The 22,161-nt window shown below is 43.6% G+C and overlaps 1 protein-coding gene across 1 annotated transcript in view; it reads left to right on the top strand.

Moving 5' to 3' along the window:
• Positions 1-22,161, top strand: part of TPR (translocated promoter region, nuclear basket protein) — a gene marked incomplete in the record, with an annotated part of 1,837,142 nt that overhangs the window by 641,812 nt on the left and 1,173,169 nt on the right. The window contains 3 exon segments of the mRNA XM_044085316.1: positions 10,340-10,492; positions 10,658-10,774; positions 12,415-12,618. Of these exon segments, the coding sequence (XP_043941251.1) occupies positions 10,340-10,492; positions 10,658-10,774; positions 12,415-12,618 (474 nt within the window).

Here is a 22,161-nt window from a genome sequence, read left to right as displayed (position 1 = left end):
TGGTTCATGCTTGGCCACCCAGACTTCTTTATGCTTATCCTCCTCTTCTGCTAATGATGAAATTTCTGCAGAAAGCTCATCAGTTGGGGAGCAAAATAATCCTCATAGCCCCATTCTGGCCTCGCCAGATCTGGTTCCCGTACCTGCTGTCTCGCATCATAGCTCCTCCTTGGGTCTTGGATCCTATTCCGGATCTGATCTCTCATCCTTCGGGATTGCAAACTCCGAACCTGGACGACCTCAAGCTCACAGCTTGGTTGATCCAGTTCCACTAATGGCTAGGACTCCCGGTATCTCATCTTCCGTAAAATCTGTTCTGGTAGCTGTGCATAAACCTTCTACCAGGAAGATCTACAAGAGTAAATGGAAGCGTTTTTTCCATCTGGGCCAAACATAGGGATTTGGACCCTTTTACAGCTCCCATTCCAACAGTTCTTGAATTTCTGTCCCAAATTTTTCACCAAGGGGCCAGTGCTTTTACTGTTAAGGTTCAGATGGCTGCGATTTCTCATTTCCATATCGGGGACAACCTTGGTACCTTAGCTTCCGCTAAGATATGCAAGACCTTTTTGAAAGGCACCTTCCTGTTAAGACCTCTGGTCAAGAATGTGGTTCCCCCATGGGACTTAACCGTAGTTTTTCAGGCACTAACTGGTCCGCCCTTTGAACCTGCAGCTTCCGTCGATTTAAAATTCTTATCTTGGAAAACTGCCTTTCTGGTTGCAATTACTACAGCTAGAAGAGTATCTAAACTTCAAGCCCTTTGTACAAAACCCCCGTACCTGGTCTTCCATAAGGACAGGGTTTCTCTCAGGACTAATCCTTCATTCTTGTCTAAGGTGTAGCCTCCGAGACCAATATCAATCAAACCATCAATTTGCCTGTTTTCTTTCCCAACTTTCAGAACAAAGGGGAATACAGACTGCACTTGTTGGATGTGCATAGACAATTGCGATTTTATTTGCACAGGACAGCTGCTTCTCGTAAATCGGAGCAGCTTTTCCTGTCCTTCGCTAAGCCGTCCTTAGGCAAGCCTATTACGAAAGTTGCCTTAGCTAGATGGATATCCCACTGCATCTTACACGCGTATACAGCTTCCGGTCGGCCAGAACCATTGAGGGTTCATGCTCACTATACCCGTTCTATGGCTACCTCTGCAGCATTTTGGTCAAGGGTTCCCTTAGATGACATCTGCTCAGTGGCTACTTGGGCCTCTTCTCATACCTTCATTTCTCATTACAAGCTGGATCTGATATCCAGAGGTAGGGCAGCCTTTGGCTCCGCAGTGCTCTGGAATATCCTTCCTTGAGGACCTCTCGGGTTTTTGGTAGCTGGGGACTCTGTCCCACAGGTTGCTGATCAAATTAAGTTAACTACTTAAGATAAAGAAGTTATGTACTCACCATAACGTTCCATCTGAGTAGGTAACTTCATTTGTCAGCAATCGACCCCCCCCCCCTCTTCCCCCTAGCCTGTTTCGTGGTCATTTTCATGACTGAATGTTTTTCCTTCTGTCACACATCAGGTTAGCATTTCTCTTTTGAGTATGTTTGACTGTTGTTGGTAGATAATATGGCAAACCGATCTGAGGACTGGAGGGAGGTAGCAGGGTATTATGGGTAAGGGGGAGGAGCTGAGAGCACGGATCTTTAGCTTGGAAAGCTGCTGGCTCGGATCCGAGGTGGGATCCGATACCCACAGGTTGCTGACAAATGAAGTTACCTACTCAGATGGAACGTTATGGTGAGTACATAACTTCTTTTTTCACCTTGCTCTTGAGCTTTTTTTTCTTTTTAACTTCCTGTATTTTCTAATATTTCTAATACTTCTTGTCTCTTGCCTTCATATAGCATTGTAATTCTTTACCATAGTTGGTAATTGTACTTTAGCTTTGTCTGTCATGCTGTGTGTACTATCTGAATTACTATTGTTGTTAATTCTCTTCCCTTTTTAACTTTCTACACTTAGTGTACCCTTTTACTACCATAGTTGATAAGTTTTCTTCCTCCCCTTTTTCTTTCCCCCAAAAAAATTATTGTGTAAATTTTCCTTTTTATATAGTTAGTTTTATGGTGGAAAAAGGCCCCACTGGGTTTAAAAACTGCGTTAAGTGCAGGCACAAACTACCAATGTCAGATGCTCGCGTGTGTTTACTGCCTTGGGCCTTTAACTCTTACAAAAAGATTGTTCATTCTGCCATGGTTTCAATCCCAGGGCTTTAGTAGAAAGAAAAAAATAAACTTGTATTGAGAGATTTACTACCGTCTTCTTTTGGAGAGGCAATATTTGGGACTCAGTCCTCCAAAAGTAGAGTTGAAGCCTTTGCATCCAAAACTATCCACCTCATCCACCCTGGTTTCAGAGCTGTCTAGGAAAAGGCATAAGCTGAATTTATTAAGATCCAAAAGTTACTGTCCCTCAGATCCAAAAAAGAAAAAGGTGATGGCCCAGCTGTCTCTGATCAGACAAAAACAATATCGGATTCAACTGCCTCAAGCCCCGTTTTCCAGGGCAAGATATTCACCTTCCATTGATCTGGTGCCTTCAAGGGTGCCCTCACCCTTTTTGGAGCATCACTGATCCATGTCTTCCTCTGTTATTTCAACTTGTTCTTCCAGAAGTTTGATGGTAGATGTGGAAAGAGTGGTGCAGAAGATCCTCTTGGAACAGTGTGTCTTACTGTTTAAGGGTCCCTGGATCCGAGCTTTTCAGCTCCGTCTGGCTTGGATCCAAAGATAGCAATATCTTCAGATCCAAAGCTTACTGAGAGTGCTCCAGTTCTTTCTGATCCAGAGGGCTGTCAGAGTCTAAGCCTCCCTGTTAGATCGGAGGTGTTTGAGTCTACTCTGAGGTTGTTGGCGCAGTCTCTGTGCCTCAGAGCTTCAACACTGGATAGCTTGGACCCAGCTTCCTCTTTGGGGAGATAGTTTTCAGAGCGGGGGAGGGCACCGATCTAAAAGCTTATTTTTTCAGAGCCAAGGTCTCCTTTTCTCTGGAGCAGTCAGCCATCAAGCTTATGAAGAGGGTGTTCTGCCTCGGCAGAACAGACCAATCCAATCCCCTTGGATCTTCAACCTTCTACCTTGATGTGTCTGCGCTTTGAGCCTCACCATTCTTTACCACAGGGACTGCCAGTCGAGACCCCCAGGCTTCCAAGCAGGGTATTAGTTTCTTCTGATACTTCCCTAGAGCATCCCATTGAGGAGTTCCCTATTAAGAAGTGCAAAAGGAAGCCCTTGGACTCTTCTCAAGGGTCCATCATGGAGGATACTGACTTTGATGAAGGTGACGTGTCCCCATGGTTACCTCTTGAAGATGTCTCATTTGGAGACATCCTTGAGTTCATAAAACAGAGAGGTGGTTGGATGTCCTGCAGCCCTGGAGGCTTTCTGTACTAGCCCGTTTACCTCCTGGGCTACTCTGCCCACCATTGAGATCATTGATTTGGTCTCTTGGCAGAAGTTGACGGAACCTAGCACAGTTGAATCCATACTCTGGAGACAGGACAAGATTGTCACCACCATCGGATAAGCAGTTTTGGACTAAAGGAGTGTCCGTTGATACCAGGGTCGTGGTAATGGCCACCAAGAGGAACTTGCCAAAGAGAGTTCAGTGTTTATCCCCCTAACAAGGCGTCTATGGTGATGGACAGGTTTGGGAAGCGTGTCTATGCTTTAGCAACCTTCGCCTTAAGGTCGACAAATTATTTGGCACATTTTACAAGGTTACAGAGGGATTTGATTAAGGAACTGTCAAATAACCCCACAGGATCCGTTTCTGCAAAGGTCCAGTCCGTGACTTCTCAGTTGGCTACCCTGCAAGCTATTTCAAATTCATCCACGAGGCTTATTTTCCATGTAGCCGAAGGAACCTCAAAGGGCATTAGGTTCAGGCTTTTCCATCAGGAGATGTGATTGGATGCGCTTATGTGATTTTTGTGGAGTCCTTCAAGTCTTTGTTCGTCAGTGCTCCTTTTGGCAGCACAAATTTTTTTGGCCCCAAAGTGAAGGACACATTATCCAGATGTGAGAAGGATGGAAAGATCCTGTCTGCAGTGGGTGCATGTTTTTGATGACTGTGAGATCACTTTCATGGAATGAACAAGGTGGTCAAAAGATGTGGTTTAGGAAGTACCAAGGTCCTTTCCAGGGCACATGTGGAGGAACTTCCTCTGGGCAGGGGGGCCTCCAGTTATTGACACTGTCCCAGAGGCTGAGGAGGCCTGAAAACCAGAGGTCCTAAGTTTCTTTATTGGACAAGACCCTGCCAGTTCTACTAGGCTTGTAAAGGCTTCAGGGCCATTAGCCTAGTACACACCTATAAATGTATGTTCTCATCTGGGAATAACCATAAACTGACGAGTGTCAGCTGAAACCAACTCAGAATTTGGAATTCATTGGAGCAGCTTTCAACACAAAGTCAATAATGGCTTCACTGCCTCCCTCAAGGGTTCAAACTGTATGATCACAGGTCAGAAAAATAATCTGCAGTACCAAGATTTCAGACCGCTCAGTCCTTCAGCTCTAGGATCAGTGTTGGTGACAGTAAAACTAGTACGTTTAGCCAGAGTTTACATGAGGATTTGCCAGTGGATGCTAGCAGTATTAATGGTCAGTACTTTGCCAGCCCATGTCAACTCTGAAATGAACCACTCAGACATGCAAGAGAGATCTCAGGTGGTGGATTCAGTCAGATCCGGTTCTACAAGGCTGTCCATTCATCCACCTTCAGCCCAAGGCCATAGTCAAAGTAAACTTCGTCGTACATTTCAACAAAATCTGCACGAAAGTTCGATACTTGGGCTCATACCATATGAATGACAGTTTACAGAAAGAGGATGGATTAAATTAATAAAAAAATAAATTTAGAGATGCAAGAAAGTAAAGTAAGACAAATGTGAAAGTTCTGTTTACATCAGCTCAACAAATGCAACAGCAAGAATAGACTCGGTAGAAATATAAGGATATGCAGAAAACAGTACTATAATAATTTGAGAGGCACACATGTAAACTTACCCACCACCAATATATACCATAAACGTACAATTCAGTTTTCCTAGTGCAGATAGAAATGTATGACTTGAGCTATTTCAGAGAGTTTAACAATGACATATTGCACCCACATAATGTGACACATAAGTGACACCCAGTTGGGGTGAGAGGGTATTTTCTGGGGAAAACAGTCCAAAGCACCTGGTCTACCAAAGAGGCCAACCTTAGAGATGAGTAGTGCTTTTAGCGTTGCAGGCCTTGCAAGTTGCTGTCCCTTCAGAGACCATTGCAATTTAAACAGACAGTGTCAGAAGTTTGGAACATTAGCAAGCAAGCAGGGACCAGATCATACCCCTTGTGTTGAGAAGTGCTCAGAGTATGGCAACAGCGATCACATCCAGCCACTTTCTCATAGCAATGCACATTCTGGGGAAGCCCAGTGTGATAGCGGAAAAAATGAGTAGATGCATTCTTCTACCTCGAGTGGTCTCTCAACAAGATTCATAGGTAGGTACTAGGCCATCGGCCCAAGGGCCTACATAAGCCTAGCCAACAAGGTTCCCTGGCTTACGCCACCCAAGAAACTTATTTTCCTGTGCCACTATCGAGCAGAGACACAGAAGTGATCCCCGGGGTGTATTTCCTCTTTCCCATCCACTTATCAAACTTTTTCTTGAAAAGTGCTAATGAGGACCTTTGCTTGACATAGATGGTTAGCTTGTTCCAGAGTATGGGAAGTGTCTGGGACAGGAATCTATCCCTCCATCATGTCCTGTTTATTGTGGTGACAAGGTTTACGTCCCTAGAGCGTGTAGCTCTGAGGGATTGGGATTTCTTTAGGTGTAGCATGTCCAACAGCTCTGGGTTTGACATAGCTTTATATGTTAGGCAGAAATCACCTTGGAGTAGGCGATATGCTACGGAGTAAAGTTGGAATTTTTTGAGGTTGTCAGTGTAGGGCATTTGTTTTGAGGCCTGTAATCCTCTTTGTGAGGTACTTCTGTGGCCTTTCCAGCTGCTGCAGATGTCTTGTGAGGTACATTCCAAAAGGGGCATTGTACTCTATAATGGGTCTAATGAGTTTCGAGTAGAGGGGAACAATGACCTCTCCTTTTTCCTGGATGAGAACCCTTTTATGATGAGGTGTGCCACGTAGAAGGACTTTCTGACTACTGTGGCGATGTGACTATCAAAGGAGAGACTGCTGTCCACCTGGGTACCAAGGTCACTTATCACGCATTCAGTGTTATTTAAATTGCTGTCTATGTGGTAGTTCATGGGTACAGAGTTTTCACCAAAGGAAATGACACTGCACTTTTTGGCATTGAGCTTGAGGCCATGGCTCTAACACCAGGCATCTGTCTCAGTGAGGCCCTTCTGTAGGATGTCCACATCATTTGGGGACTTGACTATGGCTCCTAGTTTGCAGTCATCTGCAAACTTCATTAGCCAGAAGCATTCTGTGTTAGCCTGTACTTCAGAGAAGTAGATACCAAACAGGAGAGGTCCCAGGACGGAACCCTGTGGTACTCCACTTGTTACTGCTTTGAGGTCAGATTTGTAGTCTACAACTTTTACAGTGTGGGTTCTGTCAGTGAGCCAGTTGGCAACCTATCTTGTGACATAGGGGATTTATACCTAGTTTAGTGAGTTTAGCTATAATTCAAGAATGGGGAATGGTGTCGAAAGCCTTGGTGAGGTCAAGATGGGCTGTGTGAACCACTTTACCCTCATCCACAGCTTTGATGACTTCCTCGAAAAAGTTAATCAGGTTCAGGAGGCATGATCTGCCTTTCACAAACCAGAACTGGGTGGGATCCAGAGTTTGGAGGTTACCAATGCCTTTGTTTACGAGTTCCATGATACGTTCCATGGCCTTGCAGACCAGGCTCGTCAGGCTAATAGGATGATAGTTCCCGGGATCAGTGGCGGCTCCCCCTTTTTGGAGTGGGATAACTGTTGCTGTGTGCCATTCAGTGGGCACAAAGCCTGATGCATATTATTGAACATGGTGCTTAAGTGGGGGGCCAGTTCGTTTTGAAGTTCTTGTAAAATGCAGCCTGGCATGTTGTCCGGTCCCATGGATGCTGTGTTTTTGGCTTTCGAGAGTGCAGCTTTTACCTGTGTAGTTGTGATTACAGGGACTCTGCATTCTTCCTGTATAGATATGGGCCCTTTAGGGGGGTGAGATGGGGGCTAAAGTTAGCACTGAATCTATCTACCAGGATGTTGGCAATATCCGTTGGTTCTGTCATTTTTGTGCCTTTGTGCTGCAACTCAGAGCAGATCTGGATGTTGCCATCAAGATTCTTGACAATAGCTATAGAATGCTTTGTGGTTGTCCTTGGAATTAATGGTGATTTTGTTTTCATAGCTAGCTTTGGAGGATCTTATAAGAGATCTCAGCTTCTTACTGAGGCTGACCAGGGAGCTCCTCCACTCATGGGATTTTACTCTGTTTTGCAACAGTTTCTTCCTTCTGTTGTACAGTTTGTTTATGGCAGGGGACCACCAGATTGGCTTCCTTTTTTTGGAGGATAGAGTCTTGGTTCTGTTTGGGATAGCACGTGCCACAAGAATGTGATGGAAGTGATTTTTTTTTTTGTTGATGGGGCCAGCCTTGCTGTGATTTTTCTGCTTTTTCCCTAAACAAATTTAGGAGCTGTGCTTTGTCGTAATCCTCCCACCGGGGGGAAATCACCAAGGGATGGTCTACTTCATTATTGTCTCTCCAGTTTACTATATGCTTACCCACCTATCCTATTATTTCCAAAATATCTACAGAAAGCTGTCTGGTTGAAGAGCAGAGTCATCCTCCTTGTACCATACTGGCCTTTTCCCTTCCTTTGGCCTCGTTTACTTCACCAGCCTTGGATTCTGATCTGACTCCAGACTTCCTGCCTCGCCCGACGGACATAATCCATCCCTACATCTCAAGTCTCAGACTGACTGCCTGTTTTTTCCAATTCCATTAATAGCCAGGCAGCCGATGCGGTCTTCTCCTGTCTGACATATTTTTGTATCTTCCCATAAACTTCAACAAGAAAACTTTATACAAGTAAATAGAAAAGATTTGTTTATTGTGCACAGCAAAATCATGTTGAGCCATTTTCAGCTCTGATACATGACGTACTAGAGTTTCTAGTCTTTTTTTTTTTTTTTTTTTTTTTTTTTAAGAAGGAGCTTGTTCCTCAACCATTAAAGTTCATTTAGCAGCACTATCAATTTTTCACATTGAATTCAAAGGTTCTTCAGTTGTGCCTCTCAAATTGTGACGAGCTTTCTTGCGAGGCACTTTCCTTTTGAGTCCTCCTTTTAAGGACCCTACTCCCCCATGGGATCTCAATCTGGTACTGCAAGCTGTAATCCATTCCCCCTTTGAACCAGCAGCTAATTGTGACCTTAAGTATCATTGGAAAACTGTTTTTTGTAGTAGCCATTACCTCTGCTAGACTAATTTCAGAGATTCAAGTCTCGTTTTCAAACCTCCATACATTATCTTTCACAAGGACAGAGTGATGCTACAAACTAGTGCCTCCTTCCTTCCCAAGTAAGTGTCTGAATCTAATGTCAATCAATCAATCCATTAATTTGCCAGTATTCTTCCCAAATCTTACAAACAAGGGTGAATACATGTTGCAATTATTGGATGTTCAAACAATTACATTTTTACCTGCATTGAACAAAGACATCAAAAAAACAGACCAGTTGTTTTCCTCTGCAGAATTGAAATTGGACAGGCCAGTCACAAAAGTAACAAGTAACTTTAGCCAGATGGCTAACTGATTGTATTTCATTTGCCTGTAACAAATTGCGTCTCTCCTTGCCACAACTGGTTACAAGCTCACTCAACTAGGTCCATGGCAACAACTTGGGCTACTCCCCATACTTTCATAGGTAGGTACTAGGCTATCGACCCAAGGGCCTACATAAGCCTAGCCAACAAGGTTCCCTGGCTTAAGCCACCCAAGAAAGTTATTTTCCTGTACCACTGTCGAGCAGAGACACAGAAGTGTACCCCAGGGTGTATTTCCTGTCCACTCATCAAGATTTTTCTTGAGTGCTAATGAAGACTTTGCTTGACATAGATGGGGGTTCATTACTCAGTACAAATTGGATCTGGTCTCCAGGGGTAGAGCATCTTTTGGTTCAGCTGTGGTCGGGAATATTCTCCCTTGGGTCCACCTGGGGTTATAGCTAGCTGGGGAATGCGTCCCATCAGTTGAGGATAGAATGCAAATTGACAACATCAGATAAAGAAGTTATGTACTTACCGTAACGTTCCATCTGTTTTGCCATTTTCATTCTTCCTTAACTTCCCGCCCACCAACCTCCATCCTTCCTGATCACAAACCTCTGGACGAGTGAGCTCTTAGAGGGACATCATTGTCTTTCTATTCAGCTCCAGATAGTTTTTCTGTATTGAGTACATGCAATTTTACCTCTCCTATATTTATGCATGTTAAATATTTCCTTTCTGGTAAGAAGTCAGCAAATAAAATCTGAGGTAACTTAAGGTCTGTGCATTATGGGTAAGGGAGAAACTTGATGGTTTTTGGTTGCTACAAACTTTAGTAACAGCCGAGTTGGATCCGAGGATCAGATTGAGTTGGAATGAAAATGGACAAAACAGATTAGTGTTATGGTAAGTACATTACTACTTATTTTTAAATATAGTTAGAAATGGTGTGATGTATATTTGAATTGACTGATGAGCAGTCTTGTGTTTCTGACTTTTTTTAACCATTTGATGTACAACTTGTAGCATGCATTAAAATGCCATTCTTGTTTTCTGGTGCTGCTCTTGACTATTTGTAGCTTTTCTAAGTTTTTCATTAAGTAATTTGTTTTCATATTTATTGTCCAAATTATTTTTGAAGTGCTTTTGGGTAAAAACACTAATAAAATTCAACTAGGTTTGGATTGGTTGTCTTCACACAGCAGCTCACAGCTGTGGAGTGAGTGGCTAAGCATACCTATACTTTACACGTCCGTGGGGAGTGTTGTGCATTTTCTGCTGTGCCTGTATTTTTGCTGATACTTGTAATACTGCATGTAGCATCAGAGTAATGGGTTGTGCAGTGAATTATGGGTAGCTTGTGCAGCTTCATCTTATGAGTATAGTATGATAAAAAGTGAACTAATCAGTTTTGTATGTTGTGATTATAACTCTTGACTTGTTTCTAATTTACTTGTCTCATAAATGTTTTAAATACGTTTCAAGTAGATCATGGTTTCTGTAGACATACATTATCACTAAGAAATTGTGCGATAGCAAACCTATTAACAGTTTCTCAGCAGTTGCTTTGCATTTTAATATTGATCTGAATTCAATTTCTGTTTGTAAGGTAATTGAAGAAACTCGTGTTGTAATAGAAGCACGTCATAGAGAATCCACAGAGTATCAGTTACAGCTAGAGAAGAAACTGATGGAGGCAGAGAGGGAAAAACAGGAACTCCAAGATGAAAAACAGAAAGCTGTGGAAGATATGGAAATTCAGGTGATATGAGCTTCTAACTCCTAATAGTAGCCCTTACCTTTGCAGTACTGCATTTCGTTCATTTTTTGTAATGATCTTTTGTTCATATTGTACGTATTGACTATTTCATTGCGTGTATCCTCAGAATTATATCCATTGACATATACTTACTTTCATTCACTGTAGGTGTCAGAGCTGAAGAAGAGCCTTACTACCCTACAGACTGAAATGCAAGAAGCTCTACAGACAGCAAATATGGCTGCAGTCAATGAGAAGCAAGCGAAGCAAGATTGTCAGGAGCAGGTAGGATGTGCGTTTATAATGCAAACCAGGAGCAGGTAGGATGTGCATTTGTAGTACAGCAAGCAACAGGTAGGATGTGCATTTATAATGCAAACCAGGAGCAGATGGAATGTGTGTTTATAATACAAATCAGACTTTGCTAATTGTTTGGTGGCCTACTTGAAACAGTGGCCACTTAGTGCTCTGTTTGTGGAGGTTGTCCCAGCTGAAACAACTTGTACCATCTTGTTGAAACCACAGCTTGAAGAATCAGTTTACCTTGGATTAGGAAAATACGGCATCAGATTTTGTCACTTCAGTGTTGACACCCCATGGAAGACTGACTTTTGTCAGTACATAACTCACAAGTTAGTAGTGGATTTTAATTGACACCTCAATAAGTAGATAAACAGAAAACCAGAAGGGAAAAGTTAAAAATTTCAAACTTAATATGGCCTTCACTGCTGGTGTTACCAAGCAGATGCATTTCAAGTGGACTGGCAGCTGCATCTTTTGCCATCAGTCAGCCAGCCTTTCTTTGGCAATTGGTGCTGTGAAAAACTTAGTACACCAAAAAAAGTGTCTTAACCATTTTTTTTTTTGGTAGGCATTTTATAACCAACGGCTTAAATTTCTTTACTTAATATGAGATTGCTTGTGTTTCAGTTACTGGAGCTTTACTTAAGAGTGTAGTTGTGTATTAACTACCTCTGTATAGGAGCAATGTGTTGGTATTCAAATGTATTTATTTCCTTCACTCCTACTTACTAGGTAAGAATCGGGTCAGTTTTTCTTATAACACATTCAAAGTAAGTAGGGTGTTAGGGTGCAGGTACCTTGTACTTCACTCAGGTGTGTTTCAAGCATATTTGCATTTGAGTGGTGAGTTACTGGCAGCATTTGTTACTGAACTGTAATCTGTATAGAGTTTCAAATAGTTGTACATGATTCTTCAGGCATTATTGTCACAACTGCAACTCAGGAAGTTGGGCCACTTTGAGAAGTCAGTTCAAGAGTAAACCCTCTTAGCTGTGGGTAGTGATCTTTTATCTCCTCCTTTGATGGTACTGCTTAGGATTAAGTCCTAACAAAGACACTTGAAGGGGAGGGGGTCCTCTCTAGGTACACATTCTTTTCTATATCACTTTAACTACGAGAGGCCAGTATTGTGACAATTCGTTACCCTCTTGTCCTTGATGGGCGAGTAATTCCTCCATTAGTACCTGCTGTTAGTTTCCTATAACTCTTGATTTTCAGGAAGGTGCTGATTAGGTGGGAAGGGTTGAATTGATGGTCCTTATAGACGTGCTGTTGTGTAACTGTGACACATTGTGGGCTGCATCTGTCTGTTGCCTGAACATTCACGAACAGAGAGTAATTTTGCTTAAAAAGTTTAATCCCATTTGGTGAAGTAATGGTCCAACTAAGGAACCATCAAGGAGTAGCCTTGAATTGGAGTAGCTGATCCACTAGGAATGCATATAGCAGGAAGTTATCAAACCCTTATTTAGACTGTTTAGTTTTACTGCACATTAACCGGTTCACTGACCAACTGAATTTGGAAACTTCATCCTAAACGTTTTTAAACCTGTGTGGAATATAGATGGAAGTAGGTCAGTAAGAATAAGTCTTACTATGTTTTGTGAATTAACTCTCTTCAGGCAAGGATCGCCACTGAAGCACAAAACAAGTATGAGCGTGAGCTGATGCTTCATGCTGCTGATGTGGAGGCTCTACAGGCGGCAAAAGAGCAGAGCAGCAAGAATGCCGAGATGCGACAGCAGTTGGAGGAGGCAGCACAGAAGGCTGAATCGCAATTACTGGAGGCCAGAGCTTCGTGGCAGGAGCAGGAGAGAGTGCTAAAGGTAAAGTCAGACAAATAATTATTGCTGTTTCATTTGCTGCAGCTGTTTTTCGTATACAGTTGAGTCAGTTTTGAAAACCCTCATTTTTTTTGTAGCTCAAAGGAGCTGAAAGGCTGCTTGTTTTATTGTCTGTGTTCATGCTGCAGATGAATCAAAACTTAACAGATTTGTGAGAAGCTTATTTTACTTATGATTGTAATGTCCTCTTTGGAAGGGAATGTCTGAAGAAGACTGCTGGTAGCATCTTTAAGTGACTGCCTTCCATGCTAGATAAGTTGTACAACTTGCATTTAGTATAATTTCATTGTCTTTGATACTGCAGTCAGGTTATCGCAATATTTGTTGTAAAAATTCATTTTACTTAGGCTAAAAATATGATCTGGTTCAGGTAAAAGGATATGAACATTAGTGGATGTCCTTCCATTCACTGGTTGCAGTCTTCTTAAGTGTTGGGATTCCCTGCCTCGTGAAGACCGACATCCGGCCAGTATACAAAGGCATACTTTCACTTTAAGGTACACAGTACATCACGTATGCTCCTCGCATAGCGTAGGGCATAAAGGTGATATCTGGACGTATCATCCTCTGTAGTTCTTTGTTGCCAATCCGCATCTCTCAGTAGTTGGTCTGAATGCCTACATCCTTTCAGCCAGTCTGAACGCATCTTCCAATCATCGTGCTGCACATCTACGTCCTTTTTTTCTAGTCTCTGAGCTATTGCAGATAAGTACCCCATTGAAGTTTAGTTTTTTTCTTGCCTTTTTGTTGCTTTTAGGGGTTAATGTCGTCCAGGAAGGTTAAATACCAATGCGTGAGACAAATTCCACCTAAAGACTGCCATGACCAGTCTTTATTTTGCCTAGGAGCCTTTCACAACTCGTCTTGCCCCATTTGTCAAGGTTGTGTTCCGAAGACTCTGTGTAGTAGGCAGTCTTCCCCTAGCATTATATCTAGAGAATCAGAGACTCGTGTTTCATTCAGGATACCATGGAAGGGAACGTCAGCTGTTAGGGAAGAAGGGTAAGAAACCTAGACTGGAGTCTTCCACTGTCCAGCCTCTGCCGGACATTTCTCCCGAGGTCAGTGAGAACCTGGAGGCTTGCCTGGGTATATATTGTCTGATTCTTCTGCATGACCAAATTGGAGGCTGGCTGGGATCCGGTTTTCAGTTAGTCCATTGAGGCTTTGCAGATATCAGTTCTGGGTGGTCAGGGGGAACCGCTGTTAGTTATTTCCTAGGTGTCTAGGGGTTGTTCCTCAGATTTTGGTTAGGGAAGATGTCCCAACTTTGGTTATTGAATGCCATTCTAGGTCAGACCGTTCTAAGTTTTATAGGGCAGACATCCTGTTAATGAAAAAGCAGAAAAATAAGCACATCCCTCCTGTTCCTAGGGATCCTCCGAGTGAGTGGTAGGCCTTTACTCAGGGTTTGCTTTAATGCTTTGATAACATTAACACCTCAGGTTGTTTCTGTTTCAACCCCAGCCTCTTCTCCCCTTAAAAGACCCAGGGAACAGGATTCCTTTAAGGAGGAGTTGGATTCTGATGAGGAATCCTTTGCCTACTCTTCCCAAATTCCTTCTCCTTTGGACTGTGGGTCGTGGGTCAGAGGAATAGGAATATATCAGTCCTGATACGATACTCCCTTTGAAGAAATTTCTTTTGGGGGCGCACACTCAGGATGATGGAATTTTTTAAATGGAATTGTTTCTCTGAAATCCATGAGAGGTACTATGAGTTGCTGCAGATGGAATCTCTGAAACCTTGTGCTATTCTTCCTGTTTTGGCTGCTTTGTTGGATGCATTTTCCAGTGTCTCTAAAGCTCCTGATTATAAGCCCCCCTGTTCCCAATAAACCTGATAACATTTATGGTGTGTCTGAGAACTTACTTTTTGTGCAAATGTCCTGCTGCTGACCCCTTAATAGTGTCTGTAGCTTCTGACAAGCCCTGTCATTTGATTCCTTCGCCCAAGTTACTGCCTTCTGATAAAGATAGCAGAACCATGGAAATGCTAGGTTAGAAGGTTTACACCTTGGCTACCTTGACTTTCAGGGCTGTTTAATTATCAGACCTATATGTTCAGGTATGTATTTGCTCTCTTCTCAGGCTTGTCAGGTTCTTTCTGATCTGACTCTTTAGGGTAAAACTTCTGCTCTTTACCTGTTAGGGACGACTTCTCAGGTGGGTTCTCCCTTACATTAAGTGTAGTTATGATGCAGCAGATTCCTCTTCTAGGGCTGCTGTTTTTGGCTCTGTGATGAAGAGGTAGTCTTTGCTTTGACTTGAACCGTTGCCTGATGATATCAAGGCTAAGGTGATTGATGCCCCTCTTGATACTAAACAGTTTGGGGAAGGTGCTGCTGGTTTAAGTCCCTTCAGGATAAGGGTAAGGCCTTACAGGAGCTCAGTCTCATGTTAGTCTCTCCTGTTCCTAAATTTTCAAAGAAAGTACTCTAATAAGCCTGCCTTTGTTCACAGGCATTCTCGCCCTCCTAATAAGGGCAAAAAGAGTGGCAAACAGCTTCCTCCTGCTAAAGCTTCTTAGACTTCAGGGATTTGGAGGTCTTCCTTTCCAGTTAAACCAGGTGTTGTCTGACTATCAGTCACTTCCCAGCCACGTTCCTCTTTCTCTTCGCCTTTCTCTCTTCCGGTTTGGCTTCAGATTACTCAGGATTTTAGGGTTCTGTACATTATTCACCAGGGGTATGTCATGGTTTGGAAATCTCTTCCCCCTTTTATGGGCCTTCCTCAACCTTGTCTGGAGGCACTTCACGACATTTTGACTCTGGGTACTATTCAAGAGGTGCCCGTGTCTAAAAGGGGAGAGTGGTTTACTTTAGAATGTTTCCAGTTCCCAGAAAAGAGGGTACTTGGAAACCTAGTTCTAGACCTCTCTTTCATCTCAACACCTTTCTGAAGGTGCCCACTTTTCTACTGTTGTCCTTTCAGATTCTGCTTCCTCAGGAATATATGGTGTCTCTGGGTCTCAAGAATGCTTACCTCCATATTGTGGTCCATCCACTTTTTAGAAGTTTGTGTTTCTCTGCTTCCTGGCATTTTCAGTTCTCTGCTTTGTTCTTTTGGCCTTTTCTACTGCCCCAAGGGTATTCACCAAATGCCTCGATCTTGTGATTGCTTTTTTTTGCAGGCTTGGGCTTTAGGGGGTCCAAATATTTCTTCACTTGGACGACCTGTTGATTCACGTTTCCTGTCCAGAGATCCTGCTGCAAAATCTTATTTTACCATTTCCCTTCAGAGCATGGGGTTTACAATAAACTTCAAAAAGTCTTCTCTAACTCCTTCTCAGGATCATGTTTTTCTAGGTTGCAGGATTCAGATGGTGACTGTGCTGGCATCCCTGCCTCCCCCCAAGACCTTAACTCTCATCATTTCATTCTCTCATTTCTCTGTTCTCCATTACAGCCAGGGAGTTTGAAAGCTCTCTTTTTCTTGGTATCCTCAATCCTTATGCTCCACATGAGAAAGTTTCAGTGGTTTGTGAAGACATTTTGACTTCAACATGTAAATCCTCTAGACGTTATGGCTTCTCTTCTTCCTTCTCTCAAGAAGGAACTTCACTGGAAGATCCTTACCGTTTTCTCTAAATCCAGGGCTTCCTTTTCATCCCCCTCTTCTTTCTGAGGAACTGTTCACAGATGCTTCAGATGTGGGATGGGGGAGCAGATTGTGGCTCCCTAAAGGTACAGTGGGTGTGGTCGCCTCTTCAGTAGAAGGAAAACATTGTCAGAGATGAGAGCTCTTCTGCTGGCTTCTTCAGGCTTTTCACCCCCCCACCCCACCCCAAGACCTCTCAAGGTCTTTACAGACAATACCGCAGTGATGTGGTATATAAACAAATGAGGGAACAAGATTTTACCTCCTTTGCCAGTTGTCACTCCTGGTATGGGATCTTGCTATCCAGTATCAAATGACTCTTCAGGGAGTTTACATGCCCGTGAGTCAAAACATTGTGGTAGATGCTCTGAGAAGGTTCTTAACTCAGTGCCATGAATGGCTTCACAGGGATGTGTTTTTGGACATTGTCCACTGGTGGGGTACTCCTGAACAGATAGCTTCCTTTATTTTGTGCCAGAGTCCCAGATCCTCTGATGTGGAAGGTGTATGCCCTCTCTTTTTTCTTGGAAGAGGATGTTTCTTTATGCATTCTCTCCCCTTCCTCGTATTCCAAAAGTCCTGTTCCATATTCAACAGGATGCTCTCAAGATCTTGTTGGTGACTCCCTTTTGGCTGAGACAGCATTGGTTCCCTCTTCTGCTTCTAGCCAAGGGCAGTCGTTACAAGATGTTCTTCGTCTTCCCTTGCTGCAGTCCTGACAATTGGGTATAGTCCGCGTCCCAGTCGGCCCGAATACCAGAGTATAAGGCTGACGTCGGTCATGGCGCCTTAGACTGACGTCAGTACGTCAGGGTACTAATGCGCATGACCGACGTCATTTCCTCAGTCTTTTTTGCCGCATGGTCCGATGCAGAAGCAATTTTGCGAGTGCAGGTTGGCGTTCTGAGATTTTCCGAAACCGGAGTTTCAGACCGAGTACAGAGTTGGCTAAGTAACCCGTTGAACATTTTGGTTTTTCTTGCCTCAGTATTTAACCGGATGTCAGAAAAAGTGAATAACTGTATTTCTTGTGGGAAGCAGATACCGCATAGGGATTATCATACATTGTGTATACCTTGTTTAGGGCCTGAGCACGACGTTGTTGGTTGCCGCTCTTGTGCTAGATTTAACAAAGCGCACTATTAAGAGGAGGCTTGATTGTGCTAGGTTAGTGTTTGGGAAGCGTTGCAATTATACTATGCCGTCGGATGCTCCGGCCTGCTTCATCTAAGAAGCGCAAGGACAAAACAGTGAAGTCTAGGGTGAGGAACCGGCAGTCCCGGACGCCGGTCCTTTAGAAGGCTCAGGGAGCCAGAGGTTTTGCCAGGAGTCTCTATGGAGTCTCAGGCAGATACTTTACTGTTACAGGATGTGCCCTCTCAGGAGGTAGGCCAGGCTGAGGGGGCTTGTCAGGTAACTGTTCTTCCCTCTCTTCCCAAGGTAGTTAGGGCCTCTCCTTCTGTTGCCAAAGCTTCTTTTAGAGGAAGGCCAAGTTCAGCTTCTGTAGGGGCTTCTCCTAACATTTCGGGCTCTGTGCCTAAGAAACATATGCTTAAAATGGCAGAAGATTTGATTACTCTGATTAGAGGTTCTATGCCCCCACCTGATAAGAGGCCTAGGGTGGAACAGGAGTTTGATAGTTTTGAACAGTGTTCACAGGCTTCAGAGTCTTCTGTGGAAGACTTGCAAGAGTTTCCTACTTATTCTGATTCTGATGTGGATGATTCCACTCCTTTAGCTTCTCCTCCTGAGGATTTTTCATTTTCAGAGACTCTTCACTCCATGAGGGAGCACTTTAAATGGGAAGGCCAAGATTACTCTGACTCCAGAAAAAGGCTTAGGAATTCTTGTTTTGCCCCAGCATAGGCCCTTAGCTATTCCTCCTGTGTTGAATGTGGTGGAGGATGTTTTGCAGAGGCTTCTCTGAACCCTGATTCCTTGCCTCCTGCTCCTGTTAAGCCTGATAGGTATTATAGGGTGCCCGAAGCTCATAAGTATTTGTTTAAGAGTCCCAGGGCGGACCCAGAAACTGTTTCTCAGGGGCCTAAAGGTGTTAAAGCTTCTGTGGTTAAAAATCCTGTACCCTCTGATAAAGAGGCAAGGGCTTTGGATAGGTGGGGTAAGAAAGTATACTTCTTCCACTCTAGCCATGAGGCGTTGAATTGTCAGTTTCACATGCTAAAATATCAAAATTATCTCCTTTCACAATTGAAATCTAAGGTGGATGCTTTGGCGGAAGGTATAGAGTGTAAAGAGTTGCTGGATTTAGTTCATGTGTCTGAACAAGTGGGTAAGCATTCTTTGCAATGTGGTTTTGATGCTGTGCAGGCCTCCTCGAGGGTGGCTGCCACTAGTTCTGTTCTTCGCAGGCATGCCTGGTTGAGGGATCAGAATTTAGCTGAGCATGTTAAGACCAGGATTTTGGATGCTCCTGTACAGTCTGATGTGTTGTTTGGACCGCCTGTGGAAGCAGTTTTAAAGAAAATGGAGGACAAAGCTAAGTCTATGCAGACTGTTAAAGATTTTTTGCAGGTGCAGCCTCCGAAGTTTAGTAGAAATTGGCCTGCTAAGGGGTGGACTTATCCTGCTTATGGTTCCCAGTCTAGGGGTAGGTCTAGACGTGGTAGGGGCAGGGCTCAAGGTTCGTTTAGGCCTAGATCAGACAGTTCACCTGCTCAGACTTCTGGTGAGGGCAGGGGTCAGTCCTTTCGTAAGCAGAACCAATGACCTGCCTTTTCAGCTGCCAGTGGACTCTCGTCTGGCAGCTCCTTTGGGAGGAAGATTGTCTCTTTTCAAAGAAAATTGGGATTTAATCACTCAAGACAGATGGGTGCTGGATATCATTCATCACGGGTACAGATTTTATTTCCACACAATGCCCCTTTCAAAGGCATGCCAGCTGTTCCTCCTCCACAAAGAAAAGAGGCTCACAAGCAAGTTTCTCAGTTACTCCAGATAGGGGCTATTCAGCCAGTCCCTGTGTCAGAAAGGGGCTTCGGATTTTATTCTCGCCTGTTCCTAGTACCAAAGAAGGGGAACACGTGGAGACCAATTTTGGATTTATCTATCCTCAACACTTATCTGGACATTCCCAAGTTCAAGATGTTGGCGTTACAGCAACTGTTACCTCTGCTGGGCAAGGATCACTGGATGGTAACTTTGGATCTCAAGGAAGCTTACCTTCATGTGCCCATAAGGCTAAGTTGCAGAAAGTATCTACGGTTTCGAACTGGAGATTTTCATTATCAGTTCTCTGCATTGCCCTTTGGCTTATCTACTGCGCCCAGAGTATTCACAAAGGTTCTGGCTCCAGTGATAGCTTACTTCAGGCTTCAAGGCATTCAAATTTATCCTTACTTGGACGACTGCCTGATTTTGGCTCAAGAAAAGGAACACCTTCTACAGCATCTGGAATATGTCATAGCAGTGCTAAGATGCCTAGGGTATTCTGTGAACGAAATAAAGTCCAGTCTAGTACCCTCTCAAGACATGTGCTTTCTGGGTGTGAGACTGAATACAGCAGCCCAGATGGCCTTTTAACCCCGGACAAACAAAAGAGTCTGTCACTTTACTTCCATCAACTATCTCATCAGTCCGTGCTGACTGCAAGGACAGTCCTTCAAGCATTAGGGTTCATGGCATCTTGTATTCTGGTGCTTCCCAATGCCAAACTGCATATGAGGAAGCTGCAATGGTATCTCAAAAATGTATGGACTCAGCACTGCCAAGATTTGGACACTGTCATTCAAATAATACCTTGCCTTCAAAAGGAATTCTTGTGGTGGGCTCAGGAATGTCACCTAAACAAGGGACTCTCTGTGACCCGGCCAGAGGCGAGTCAGATTTTAACGACAGATGCCTCGGACACTGCTTGGGGAGCTCATCTAAATGGAAAGTGGATACAAGACAAGTGGCCTGCCAGACTACAGCATCTACATATCAACATGAAGGAGATGTTAGCAGTCCAGTTTGCATTGATGGCGTTCAAGGAGTTACTTCTTCCAGGGCAGGTGTTGATTCTGACAGACAACACAACTGTCATGTGGTACATCAACAAGCAAGGGGAACACATTCTTATCCTCTATGCAGGCAAGCAATGATTCTATGGGAGACTGCGTTAAGCCTGCAACTGACTCTTCAGGCAAGGTTTCTGCCAGGAGCACAGAACTCCCTAGCAGATGTATTAAGCAGACAAATCATGGATCCCCACGAGTGGAAACTGGATCTTCATGTATTTCAGAAATTGACAGTGTCATGGGAACTCCAGACATAGATCTGTTCGCTTCTCCACTAAACCACCAGCTGCCAAAGTATTGCACAAAGGGGTTTCATCACACAGCTTGGAAAGTGGATGCTCTGTCTTTCAGTTGGAAAAACCTTCATGTCTATGCCTTTCCACCTCTACCTCTTCTTCCAAAGGTATTACTAAAGGTCAGACAGGACAGGCCACGGATGATTTTGATAGCTCCAGATTGGCCTCGGCAACACTGGTACCCACTTCTAAGGAGTCTTGTAAAGAAGCCTCCATGGCCTTTACCTCTGATTCCTCATCTGTTATCTCAGAAGGACGGTCATCTGCTCAATGTCAAGCTTCCATCTCTTCATCTCACAGCTTGGCATATTCTGTGTTGAAGCATGGTAGGTCTCAGCTTCCTCAACAAGTTTTAAATGTGATTATGGAAGCTAGAAGGCCTAGTACTAGGAGAGTGTACGCAGAAAACTGGAAGAGGTTTTATTTTGGAGTACAGCAAAGAATTTGGAGATTTCAGAGCCTAATTTGAGTGTGGCTCTTCAATATCTTACTGAATTACTGGACAAAGGTTTGTCTTTCTCTTCCATAAAGATTCATGCTGCAGCAATTTCAGCTCACTATGATTGTGACCCACCTTTGTTTTCACATCCTTTGTTCAAGCAGTTTCTTAGAGGGGCAAAGAATATAAGACCCCCACGTAGAGCTCCTACTCCTGCTTGGGATCTCAATTTTGTGTTGGAAAAACTTACTCTACAACCTTTTGAGCCTGCAGCTACTGCTGAATTGAAATATTTGTCATGGAAGACTGCTTTTCTGTTGGCTATTACTTCTGCAAGAAGGGTGTCTGAGTTGCAGGCCCTTATGGCAGTAGAGCCCTTTTGATTTTCCATAAGGACAGGGTATCATTACGTACTAATCCTTCCTTTATGCCTAAGGTGGTTTCTAGTGTGGCTTTAAACCAAACTATTCATTTGCCTACATTTTTTGCAGATCCTCAAAATAAAGGGGAAAAGATTTTGCACACTTTAGATGTACACAGGCAATTGCGTTATTATTTGAGCAGGACTAAAGATTTTAGGCAGTCTCAGCAGTTACTTGTTTCTTTTGCTTTAAGTTCACAGGGCAAGCCTGTGTCAAAACAAACTATTTCTAGGTGGATTGGCTTTTGCATTGCATTTTGTTATTCCCATCATGGCAAAGAGGTTCCAGCTGGGATTAGGCCTCATTCCACTAGGGCTACTGCCACTTCAACAGCATTTCTAAGGGGTGGCAACTAAGGATATTCTGGAGGCAGCTACTTGGAGTTCAGTGCATACTTTCTCTAGGCATTATCACCTGCCTATATACTCTAAGACTAGAGCTGGTTTTGCCTCAGCTGTTTTACAAGGCATGTTGTCAGCTCCTGCTACTTTATAATTTGCCAGCCTCCCTTACCTCTGCTTTGGGATTCTACCCAATTGTCAGGACTGCAGCAAGGGAAGACGAAGAACATAGTACAGTTTTGTACCTACCATAAATGTAGATGTTCGAGGATTCCCTTGCTGCAGTCCAATTTACCCTCCCTCCTTCCCCTCTGTGTTTCAGGGTGGTTGTGTAGGTGAGTTTACATGCTTATATTTTTTTGTATATATTGTACATGTTTTTTGGTGCAGGTTGTTTTTGGGACTTGTCTTT

The sequence above is a fragment of the Protopterus annectens genome, chromosome 10.part0, assembly GCF_019279795.1.
Source record: "Protopterus annectens isolate FY-2018-M chromosome 10.part0, PAN1.0, whole genome shotgun sequence".
Lineage (NCBI taxonomy): Eukaryota > Metazoa > Chordata > Ceratodontiformes > Protopteridae > Protopterus > Protopterus annectens.
Note: the sequence above shows the minus strand (reverse complement) of the source record. Positions and strands in the feature narration are given on the sequence as shown.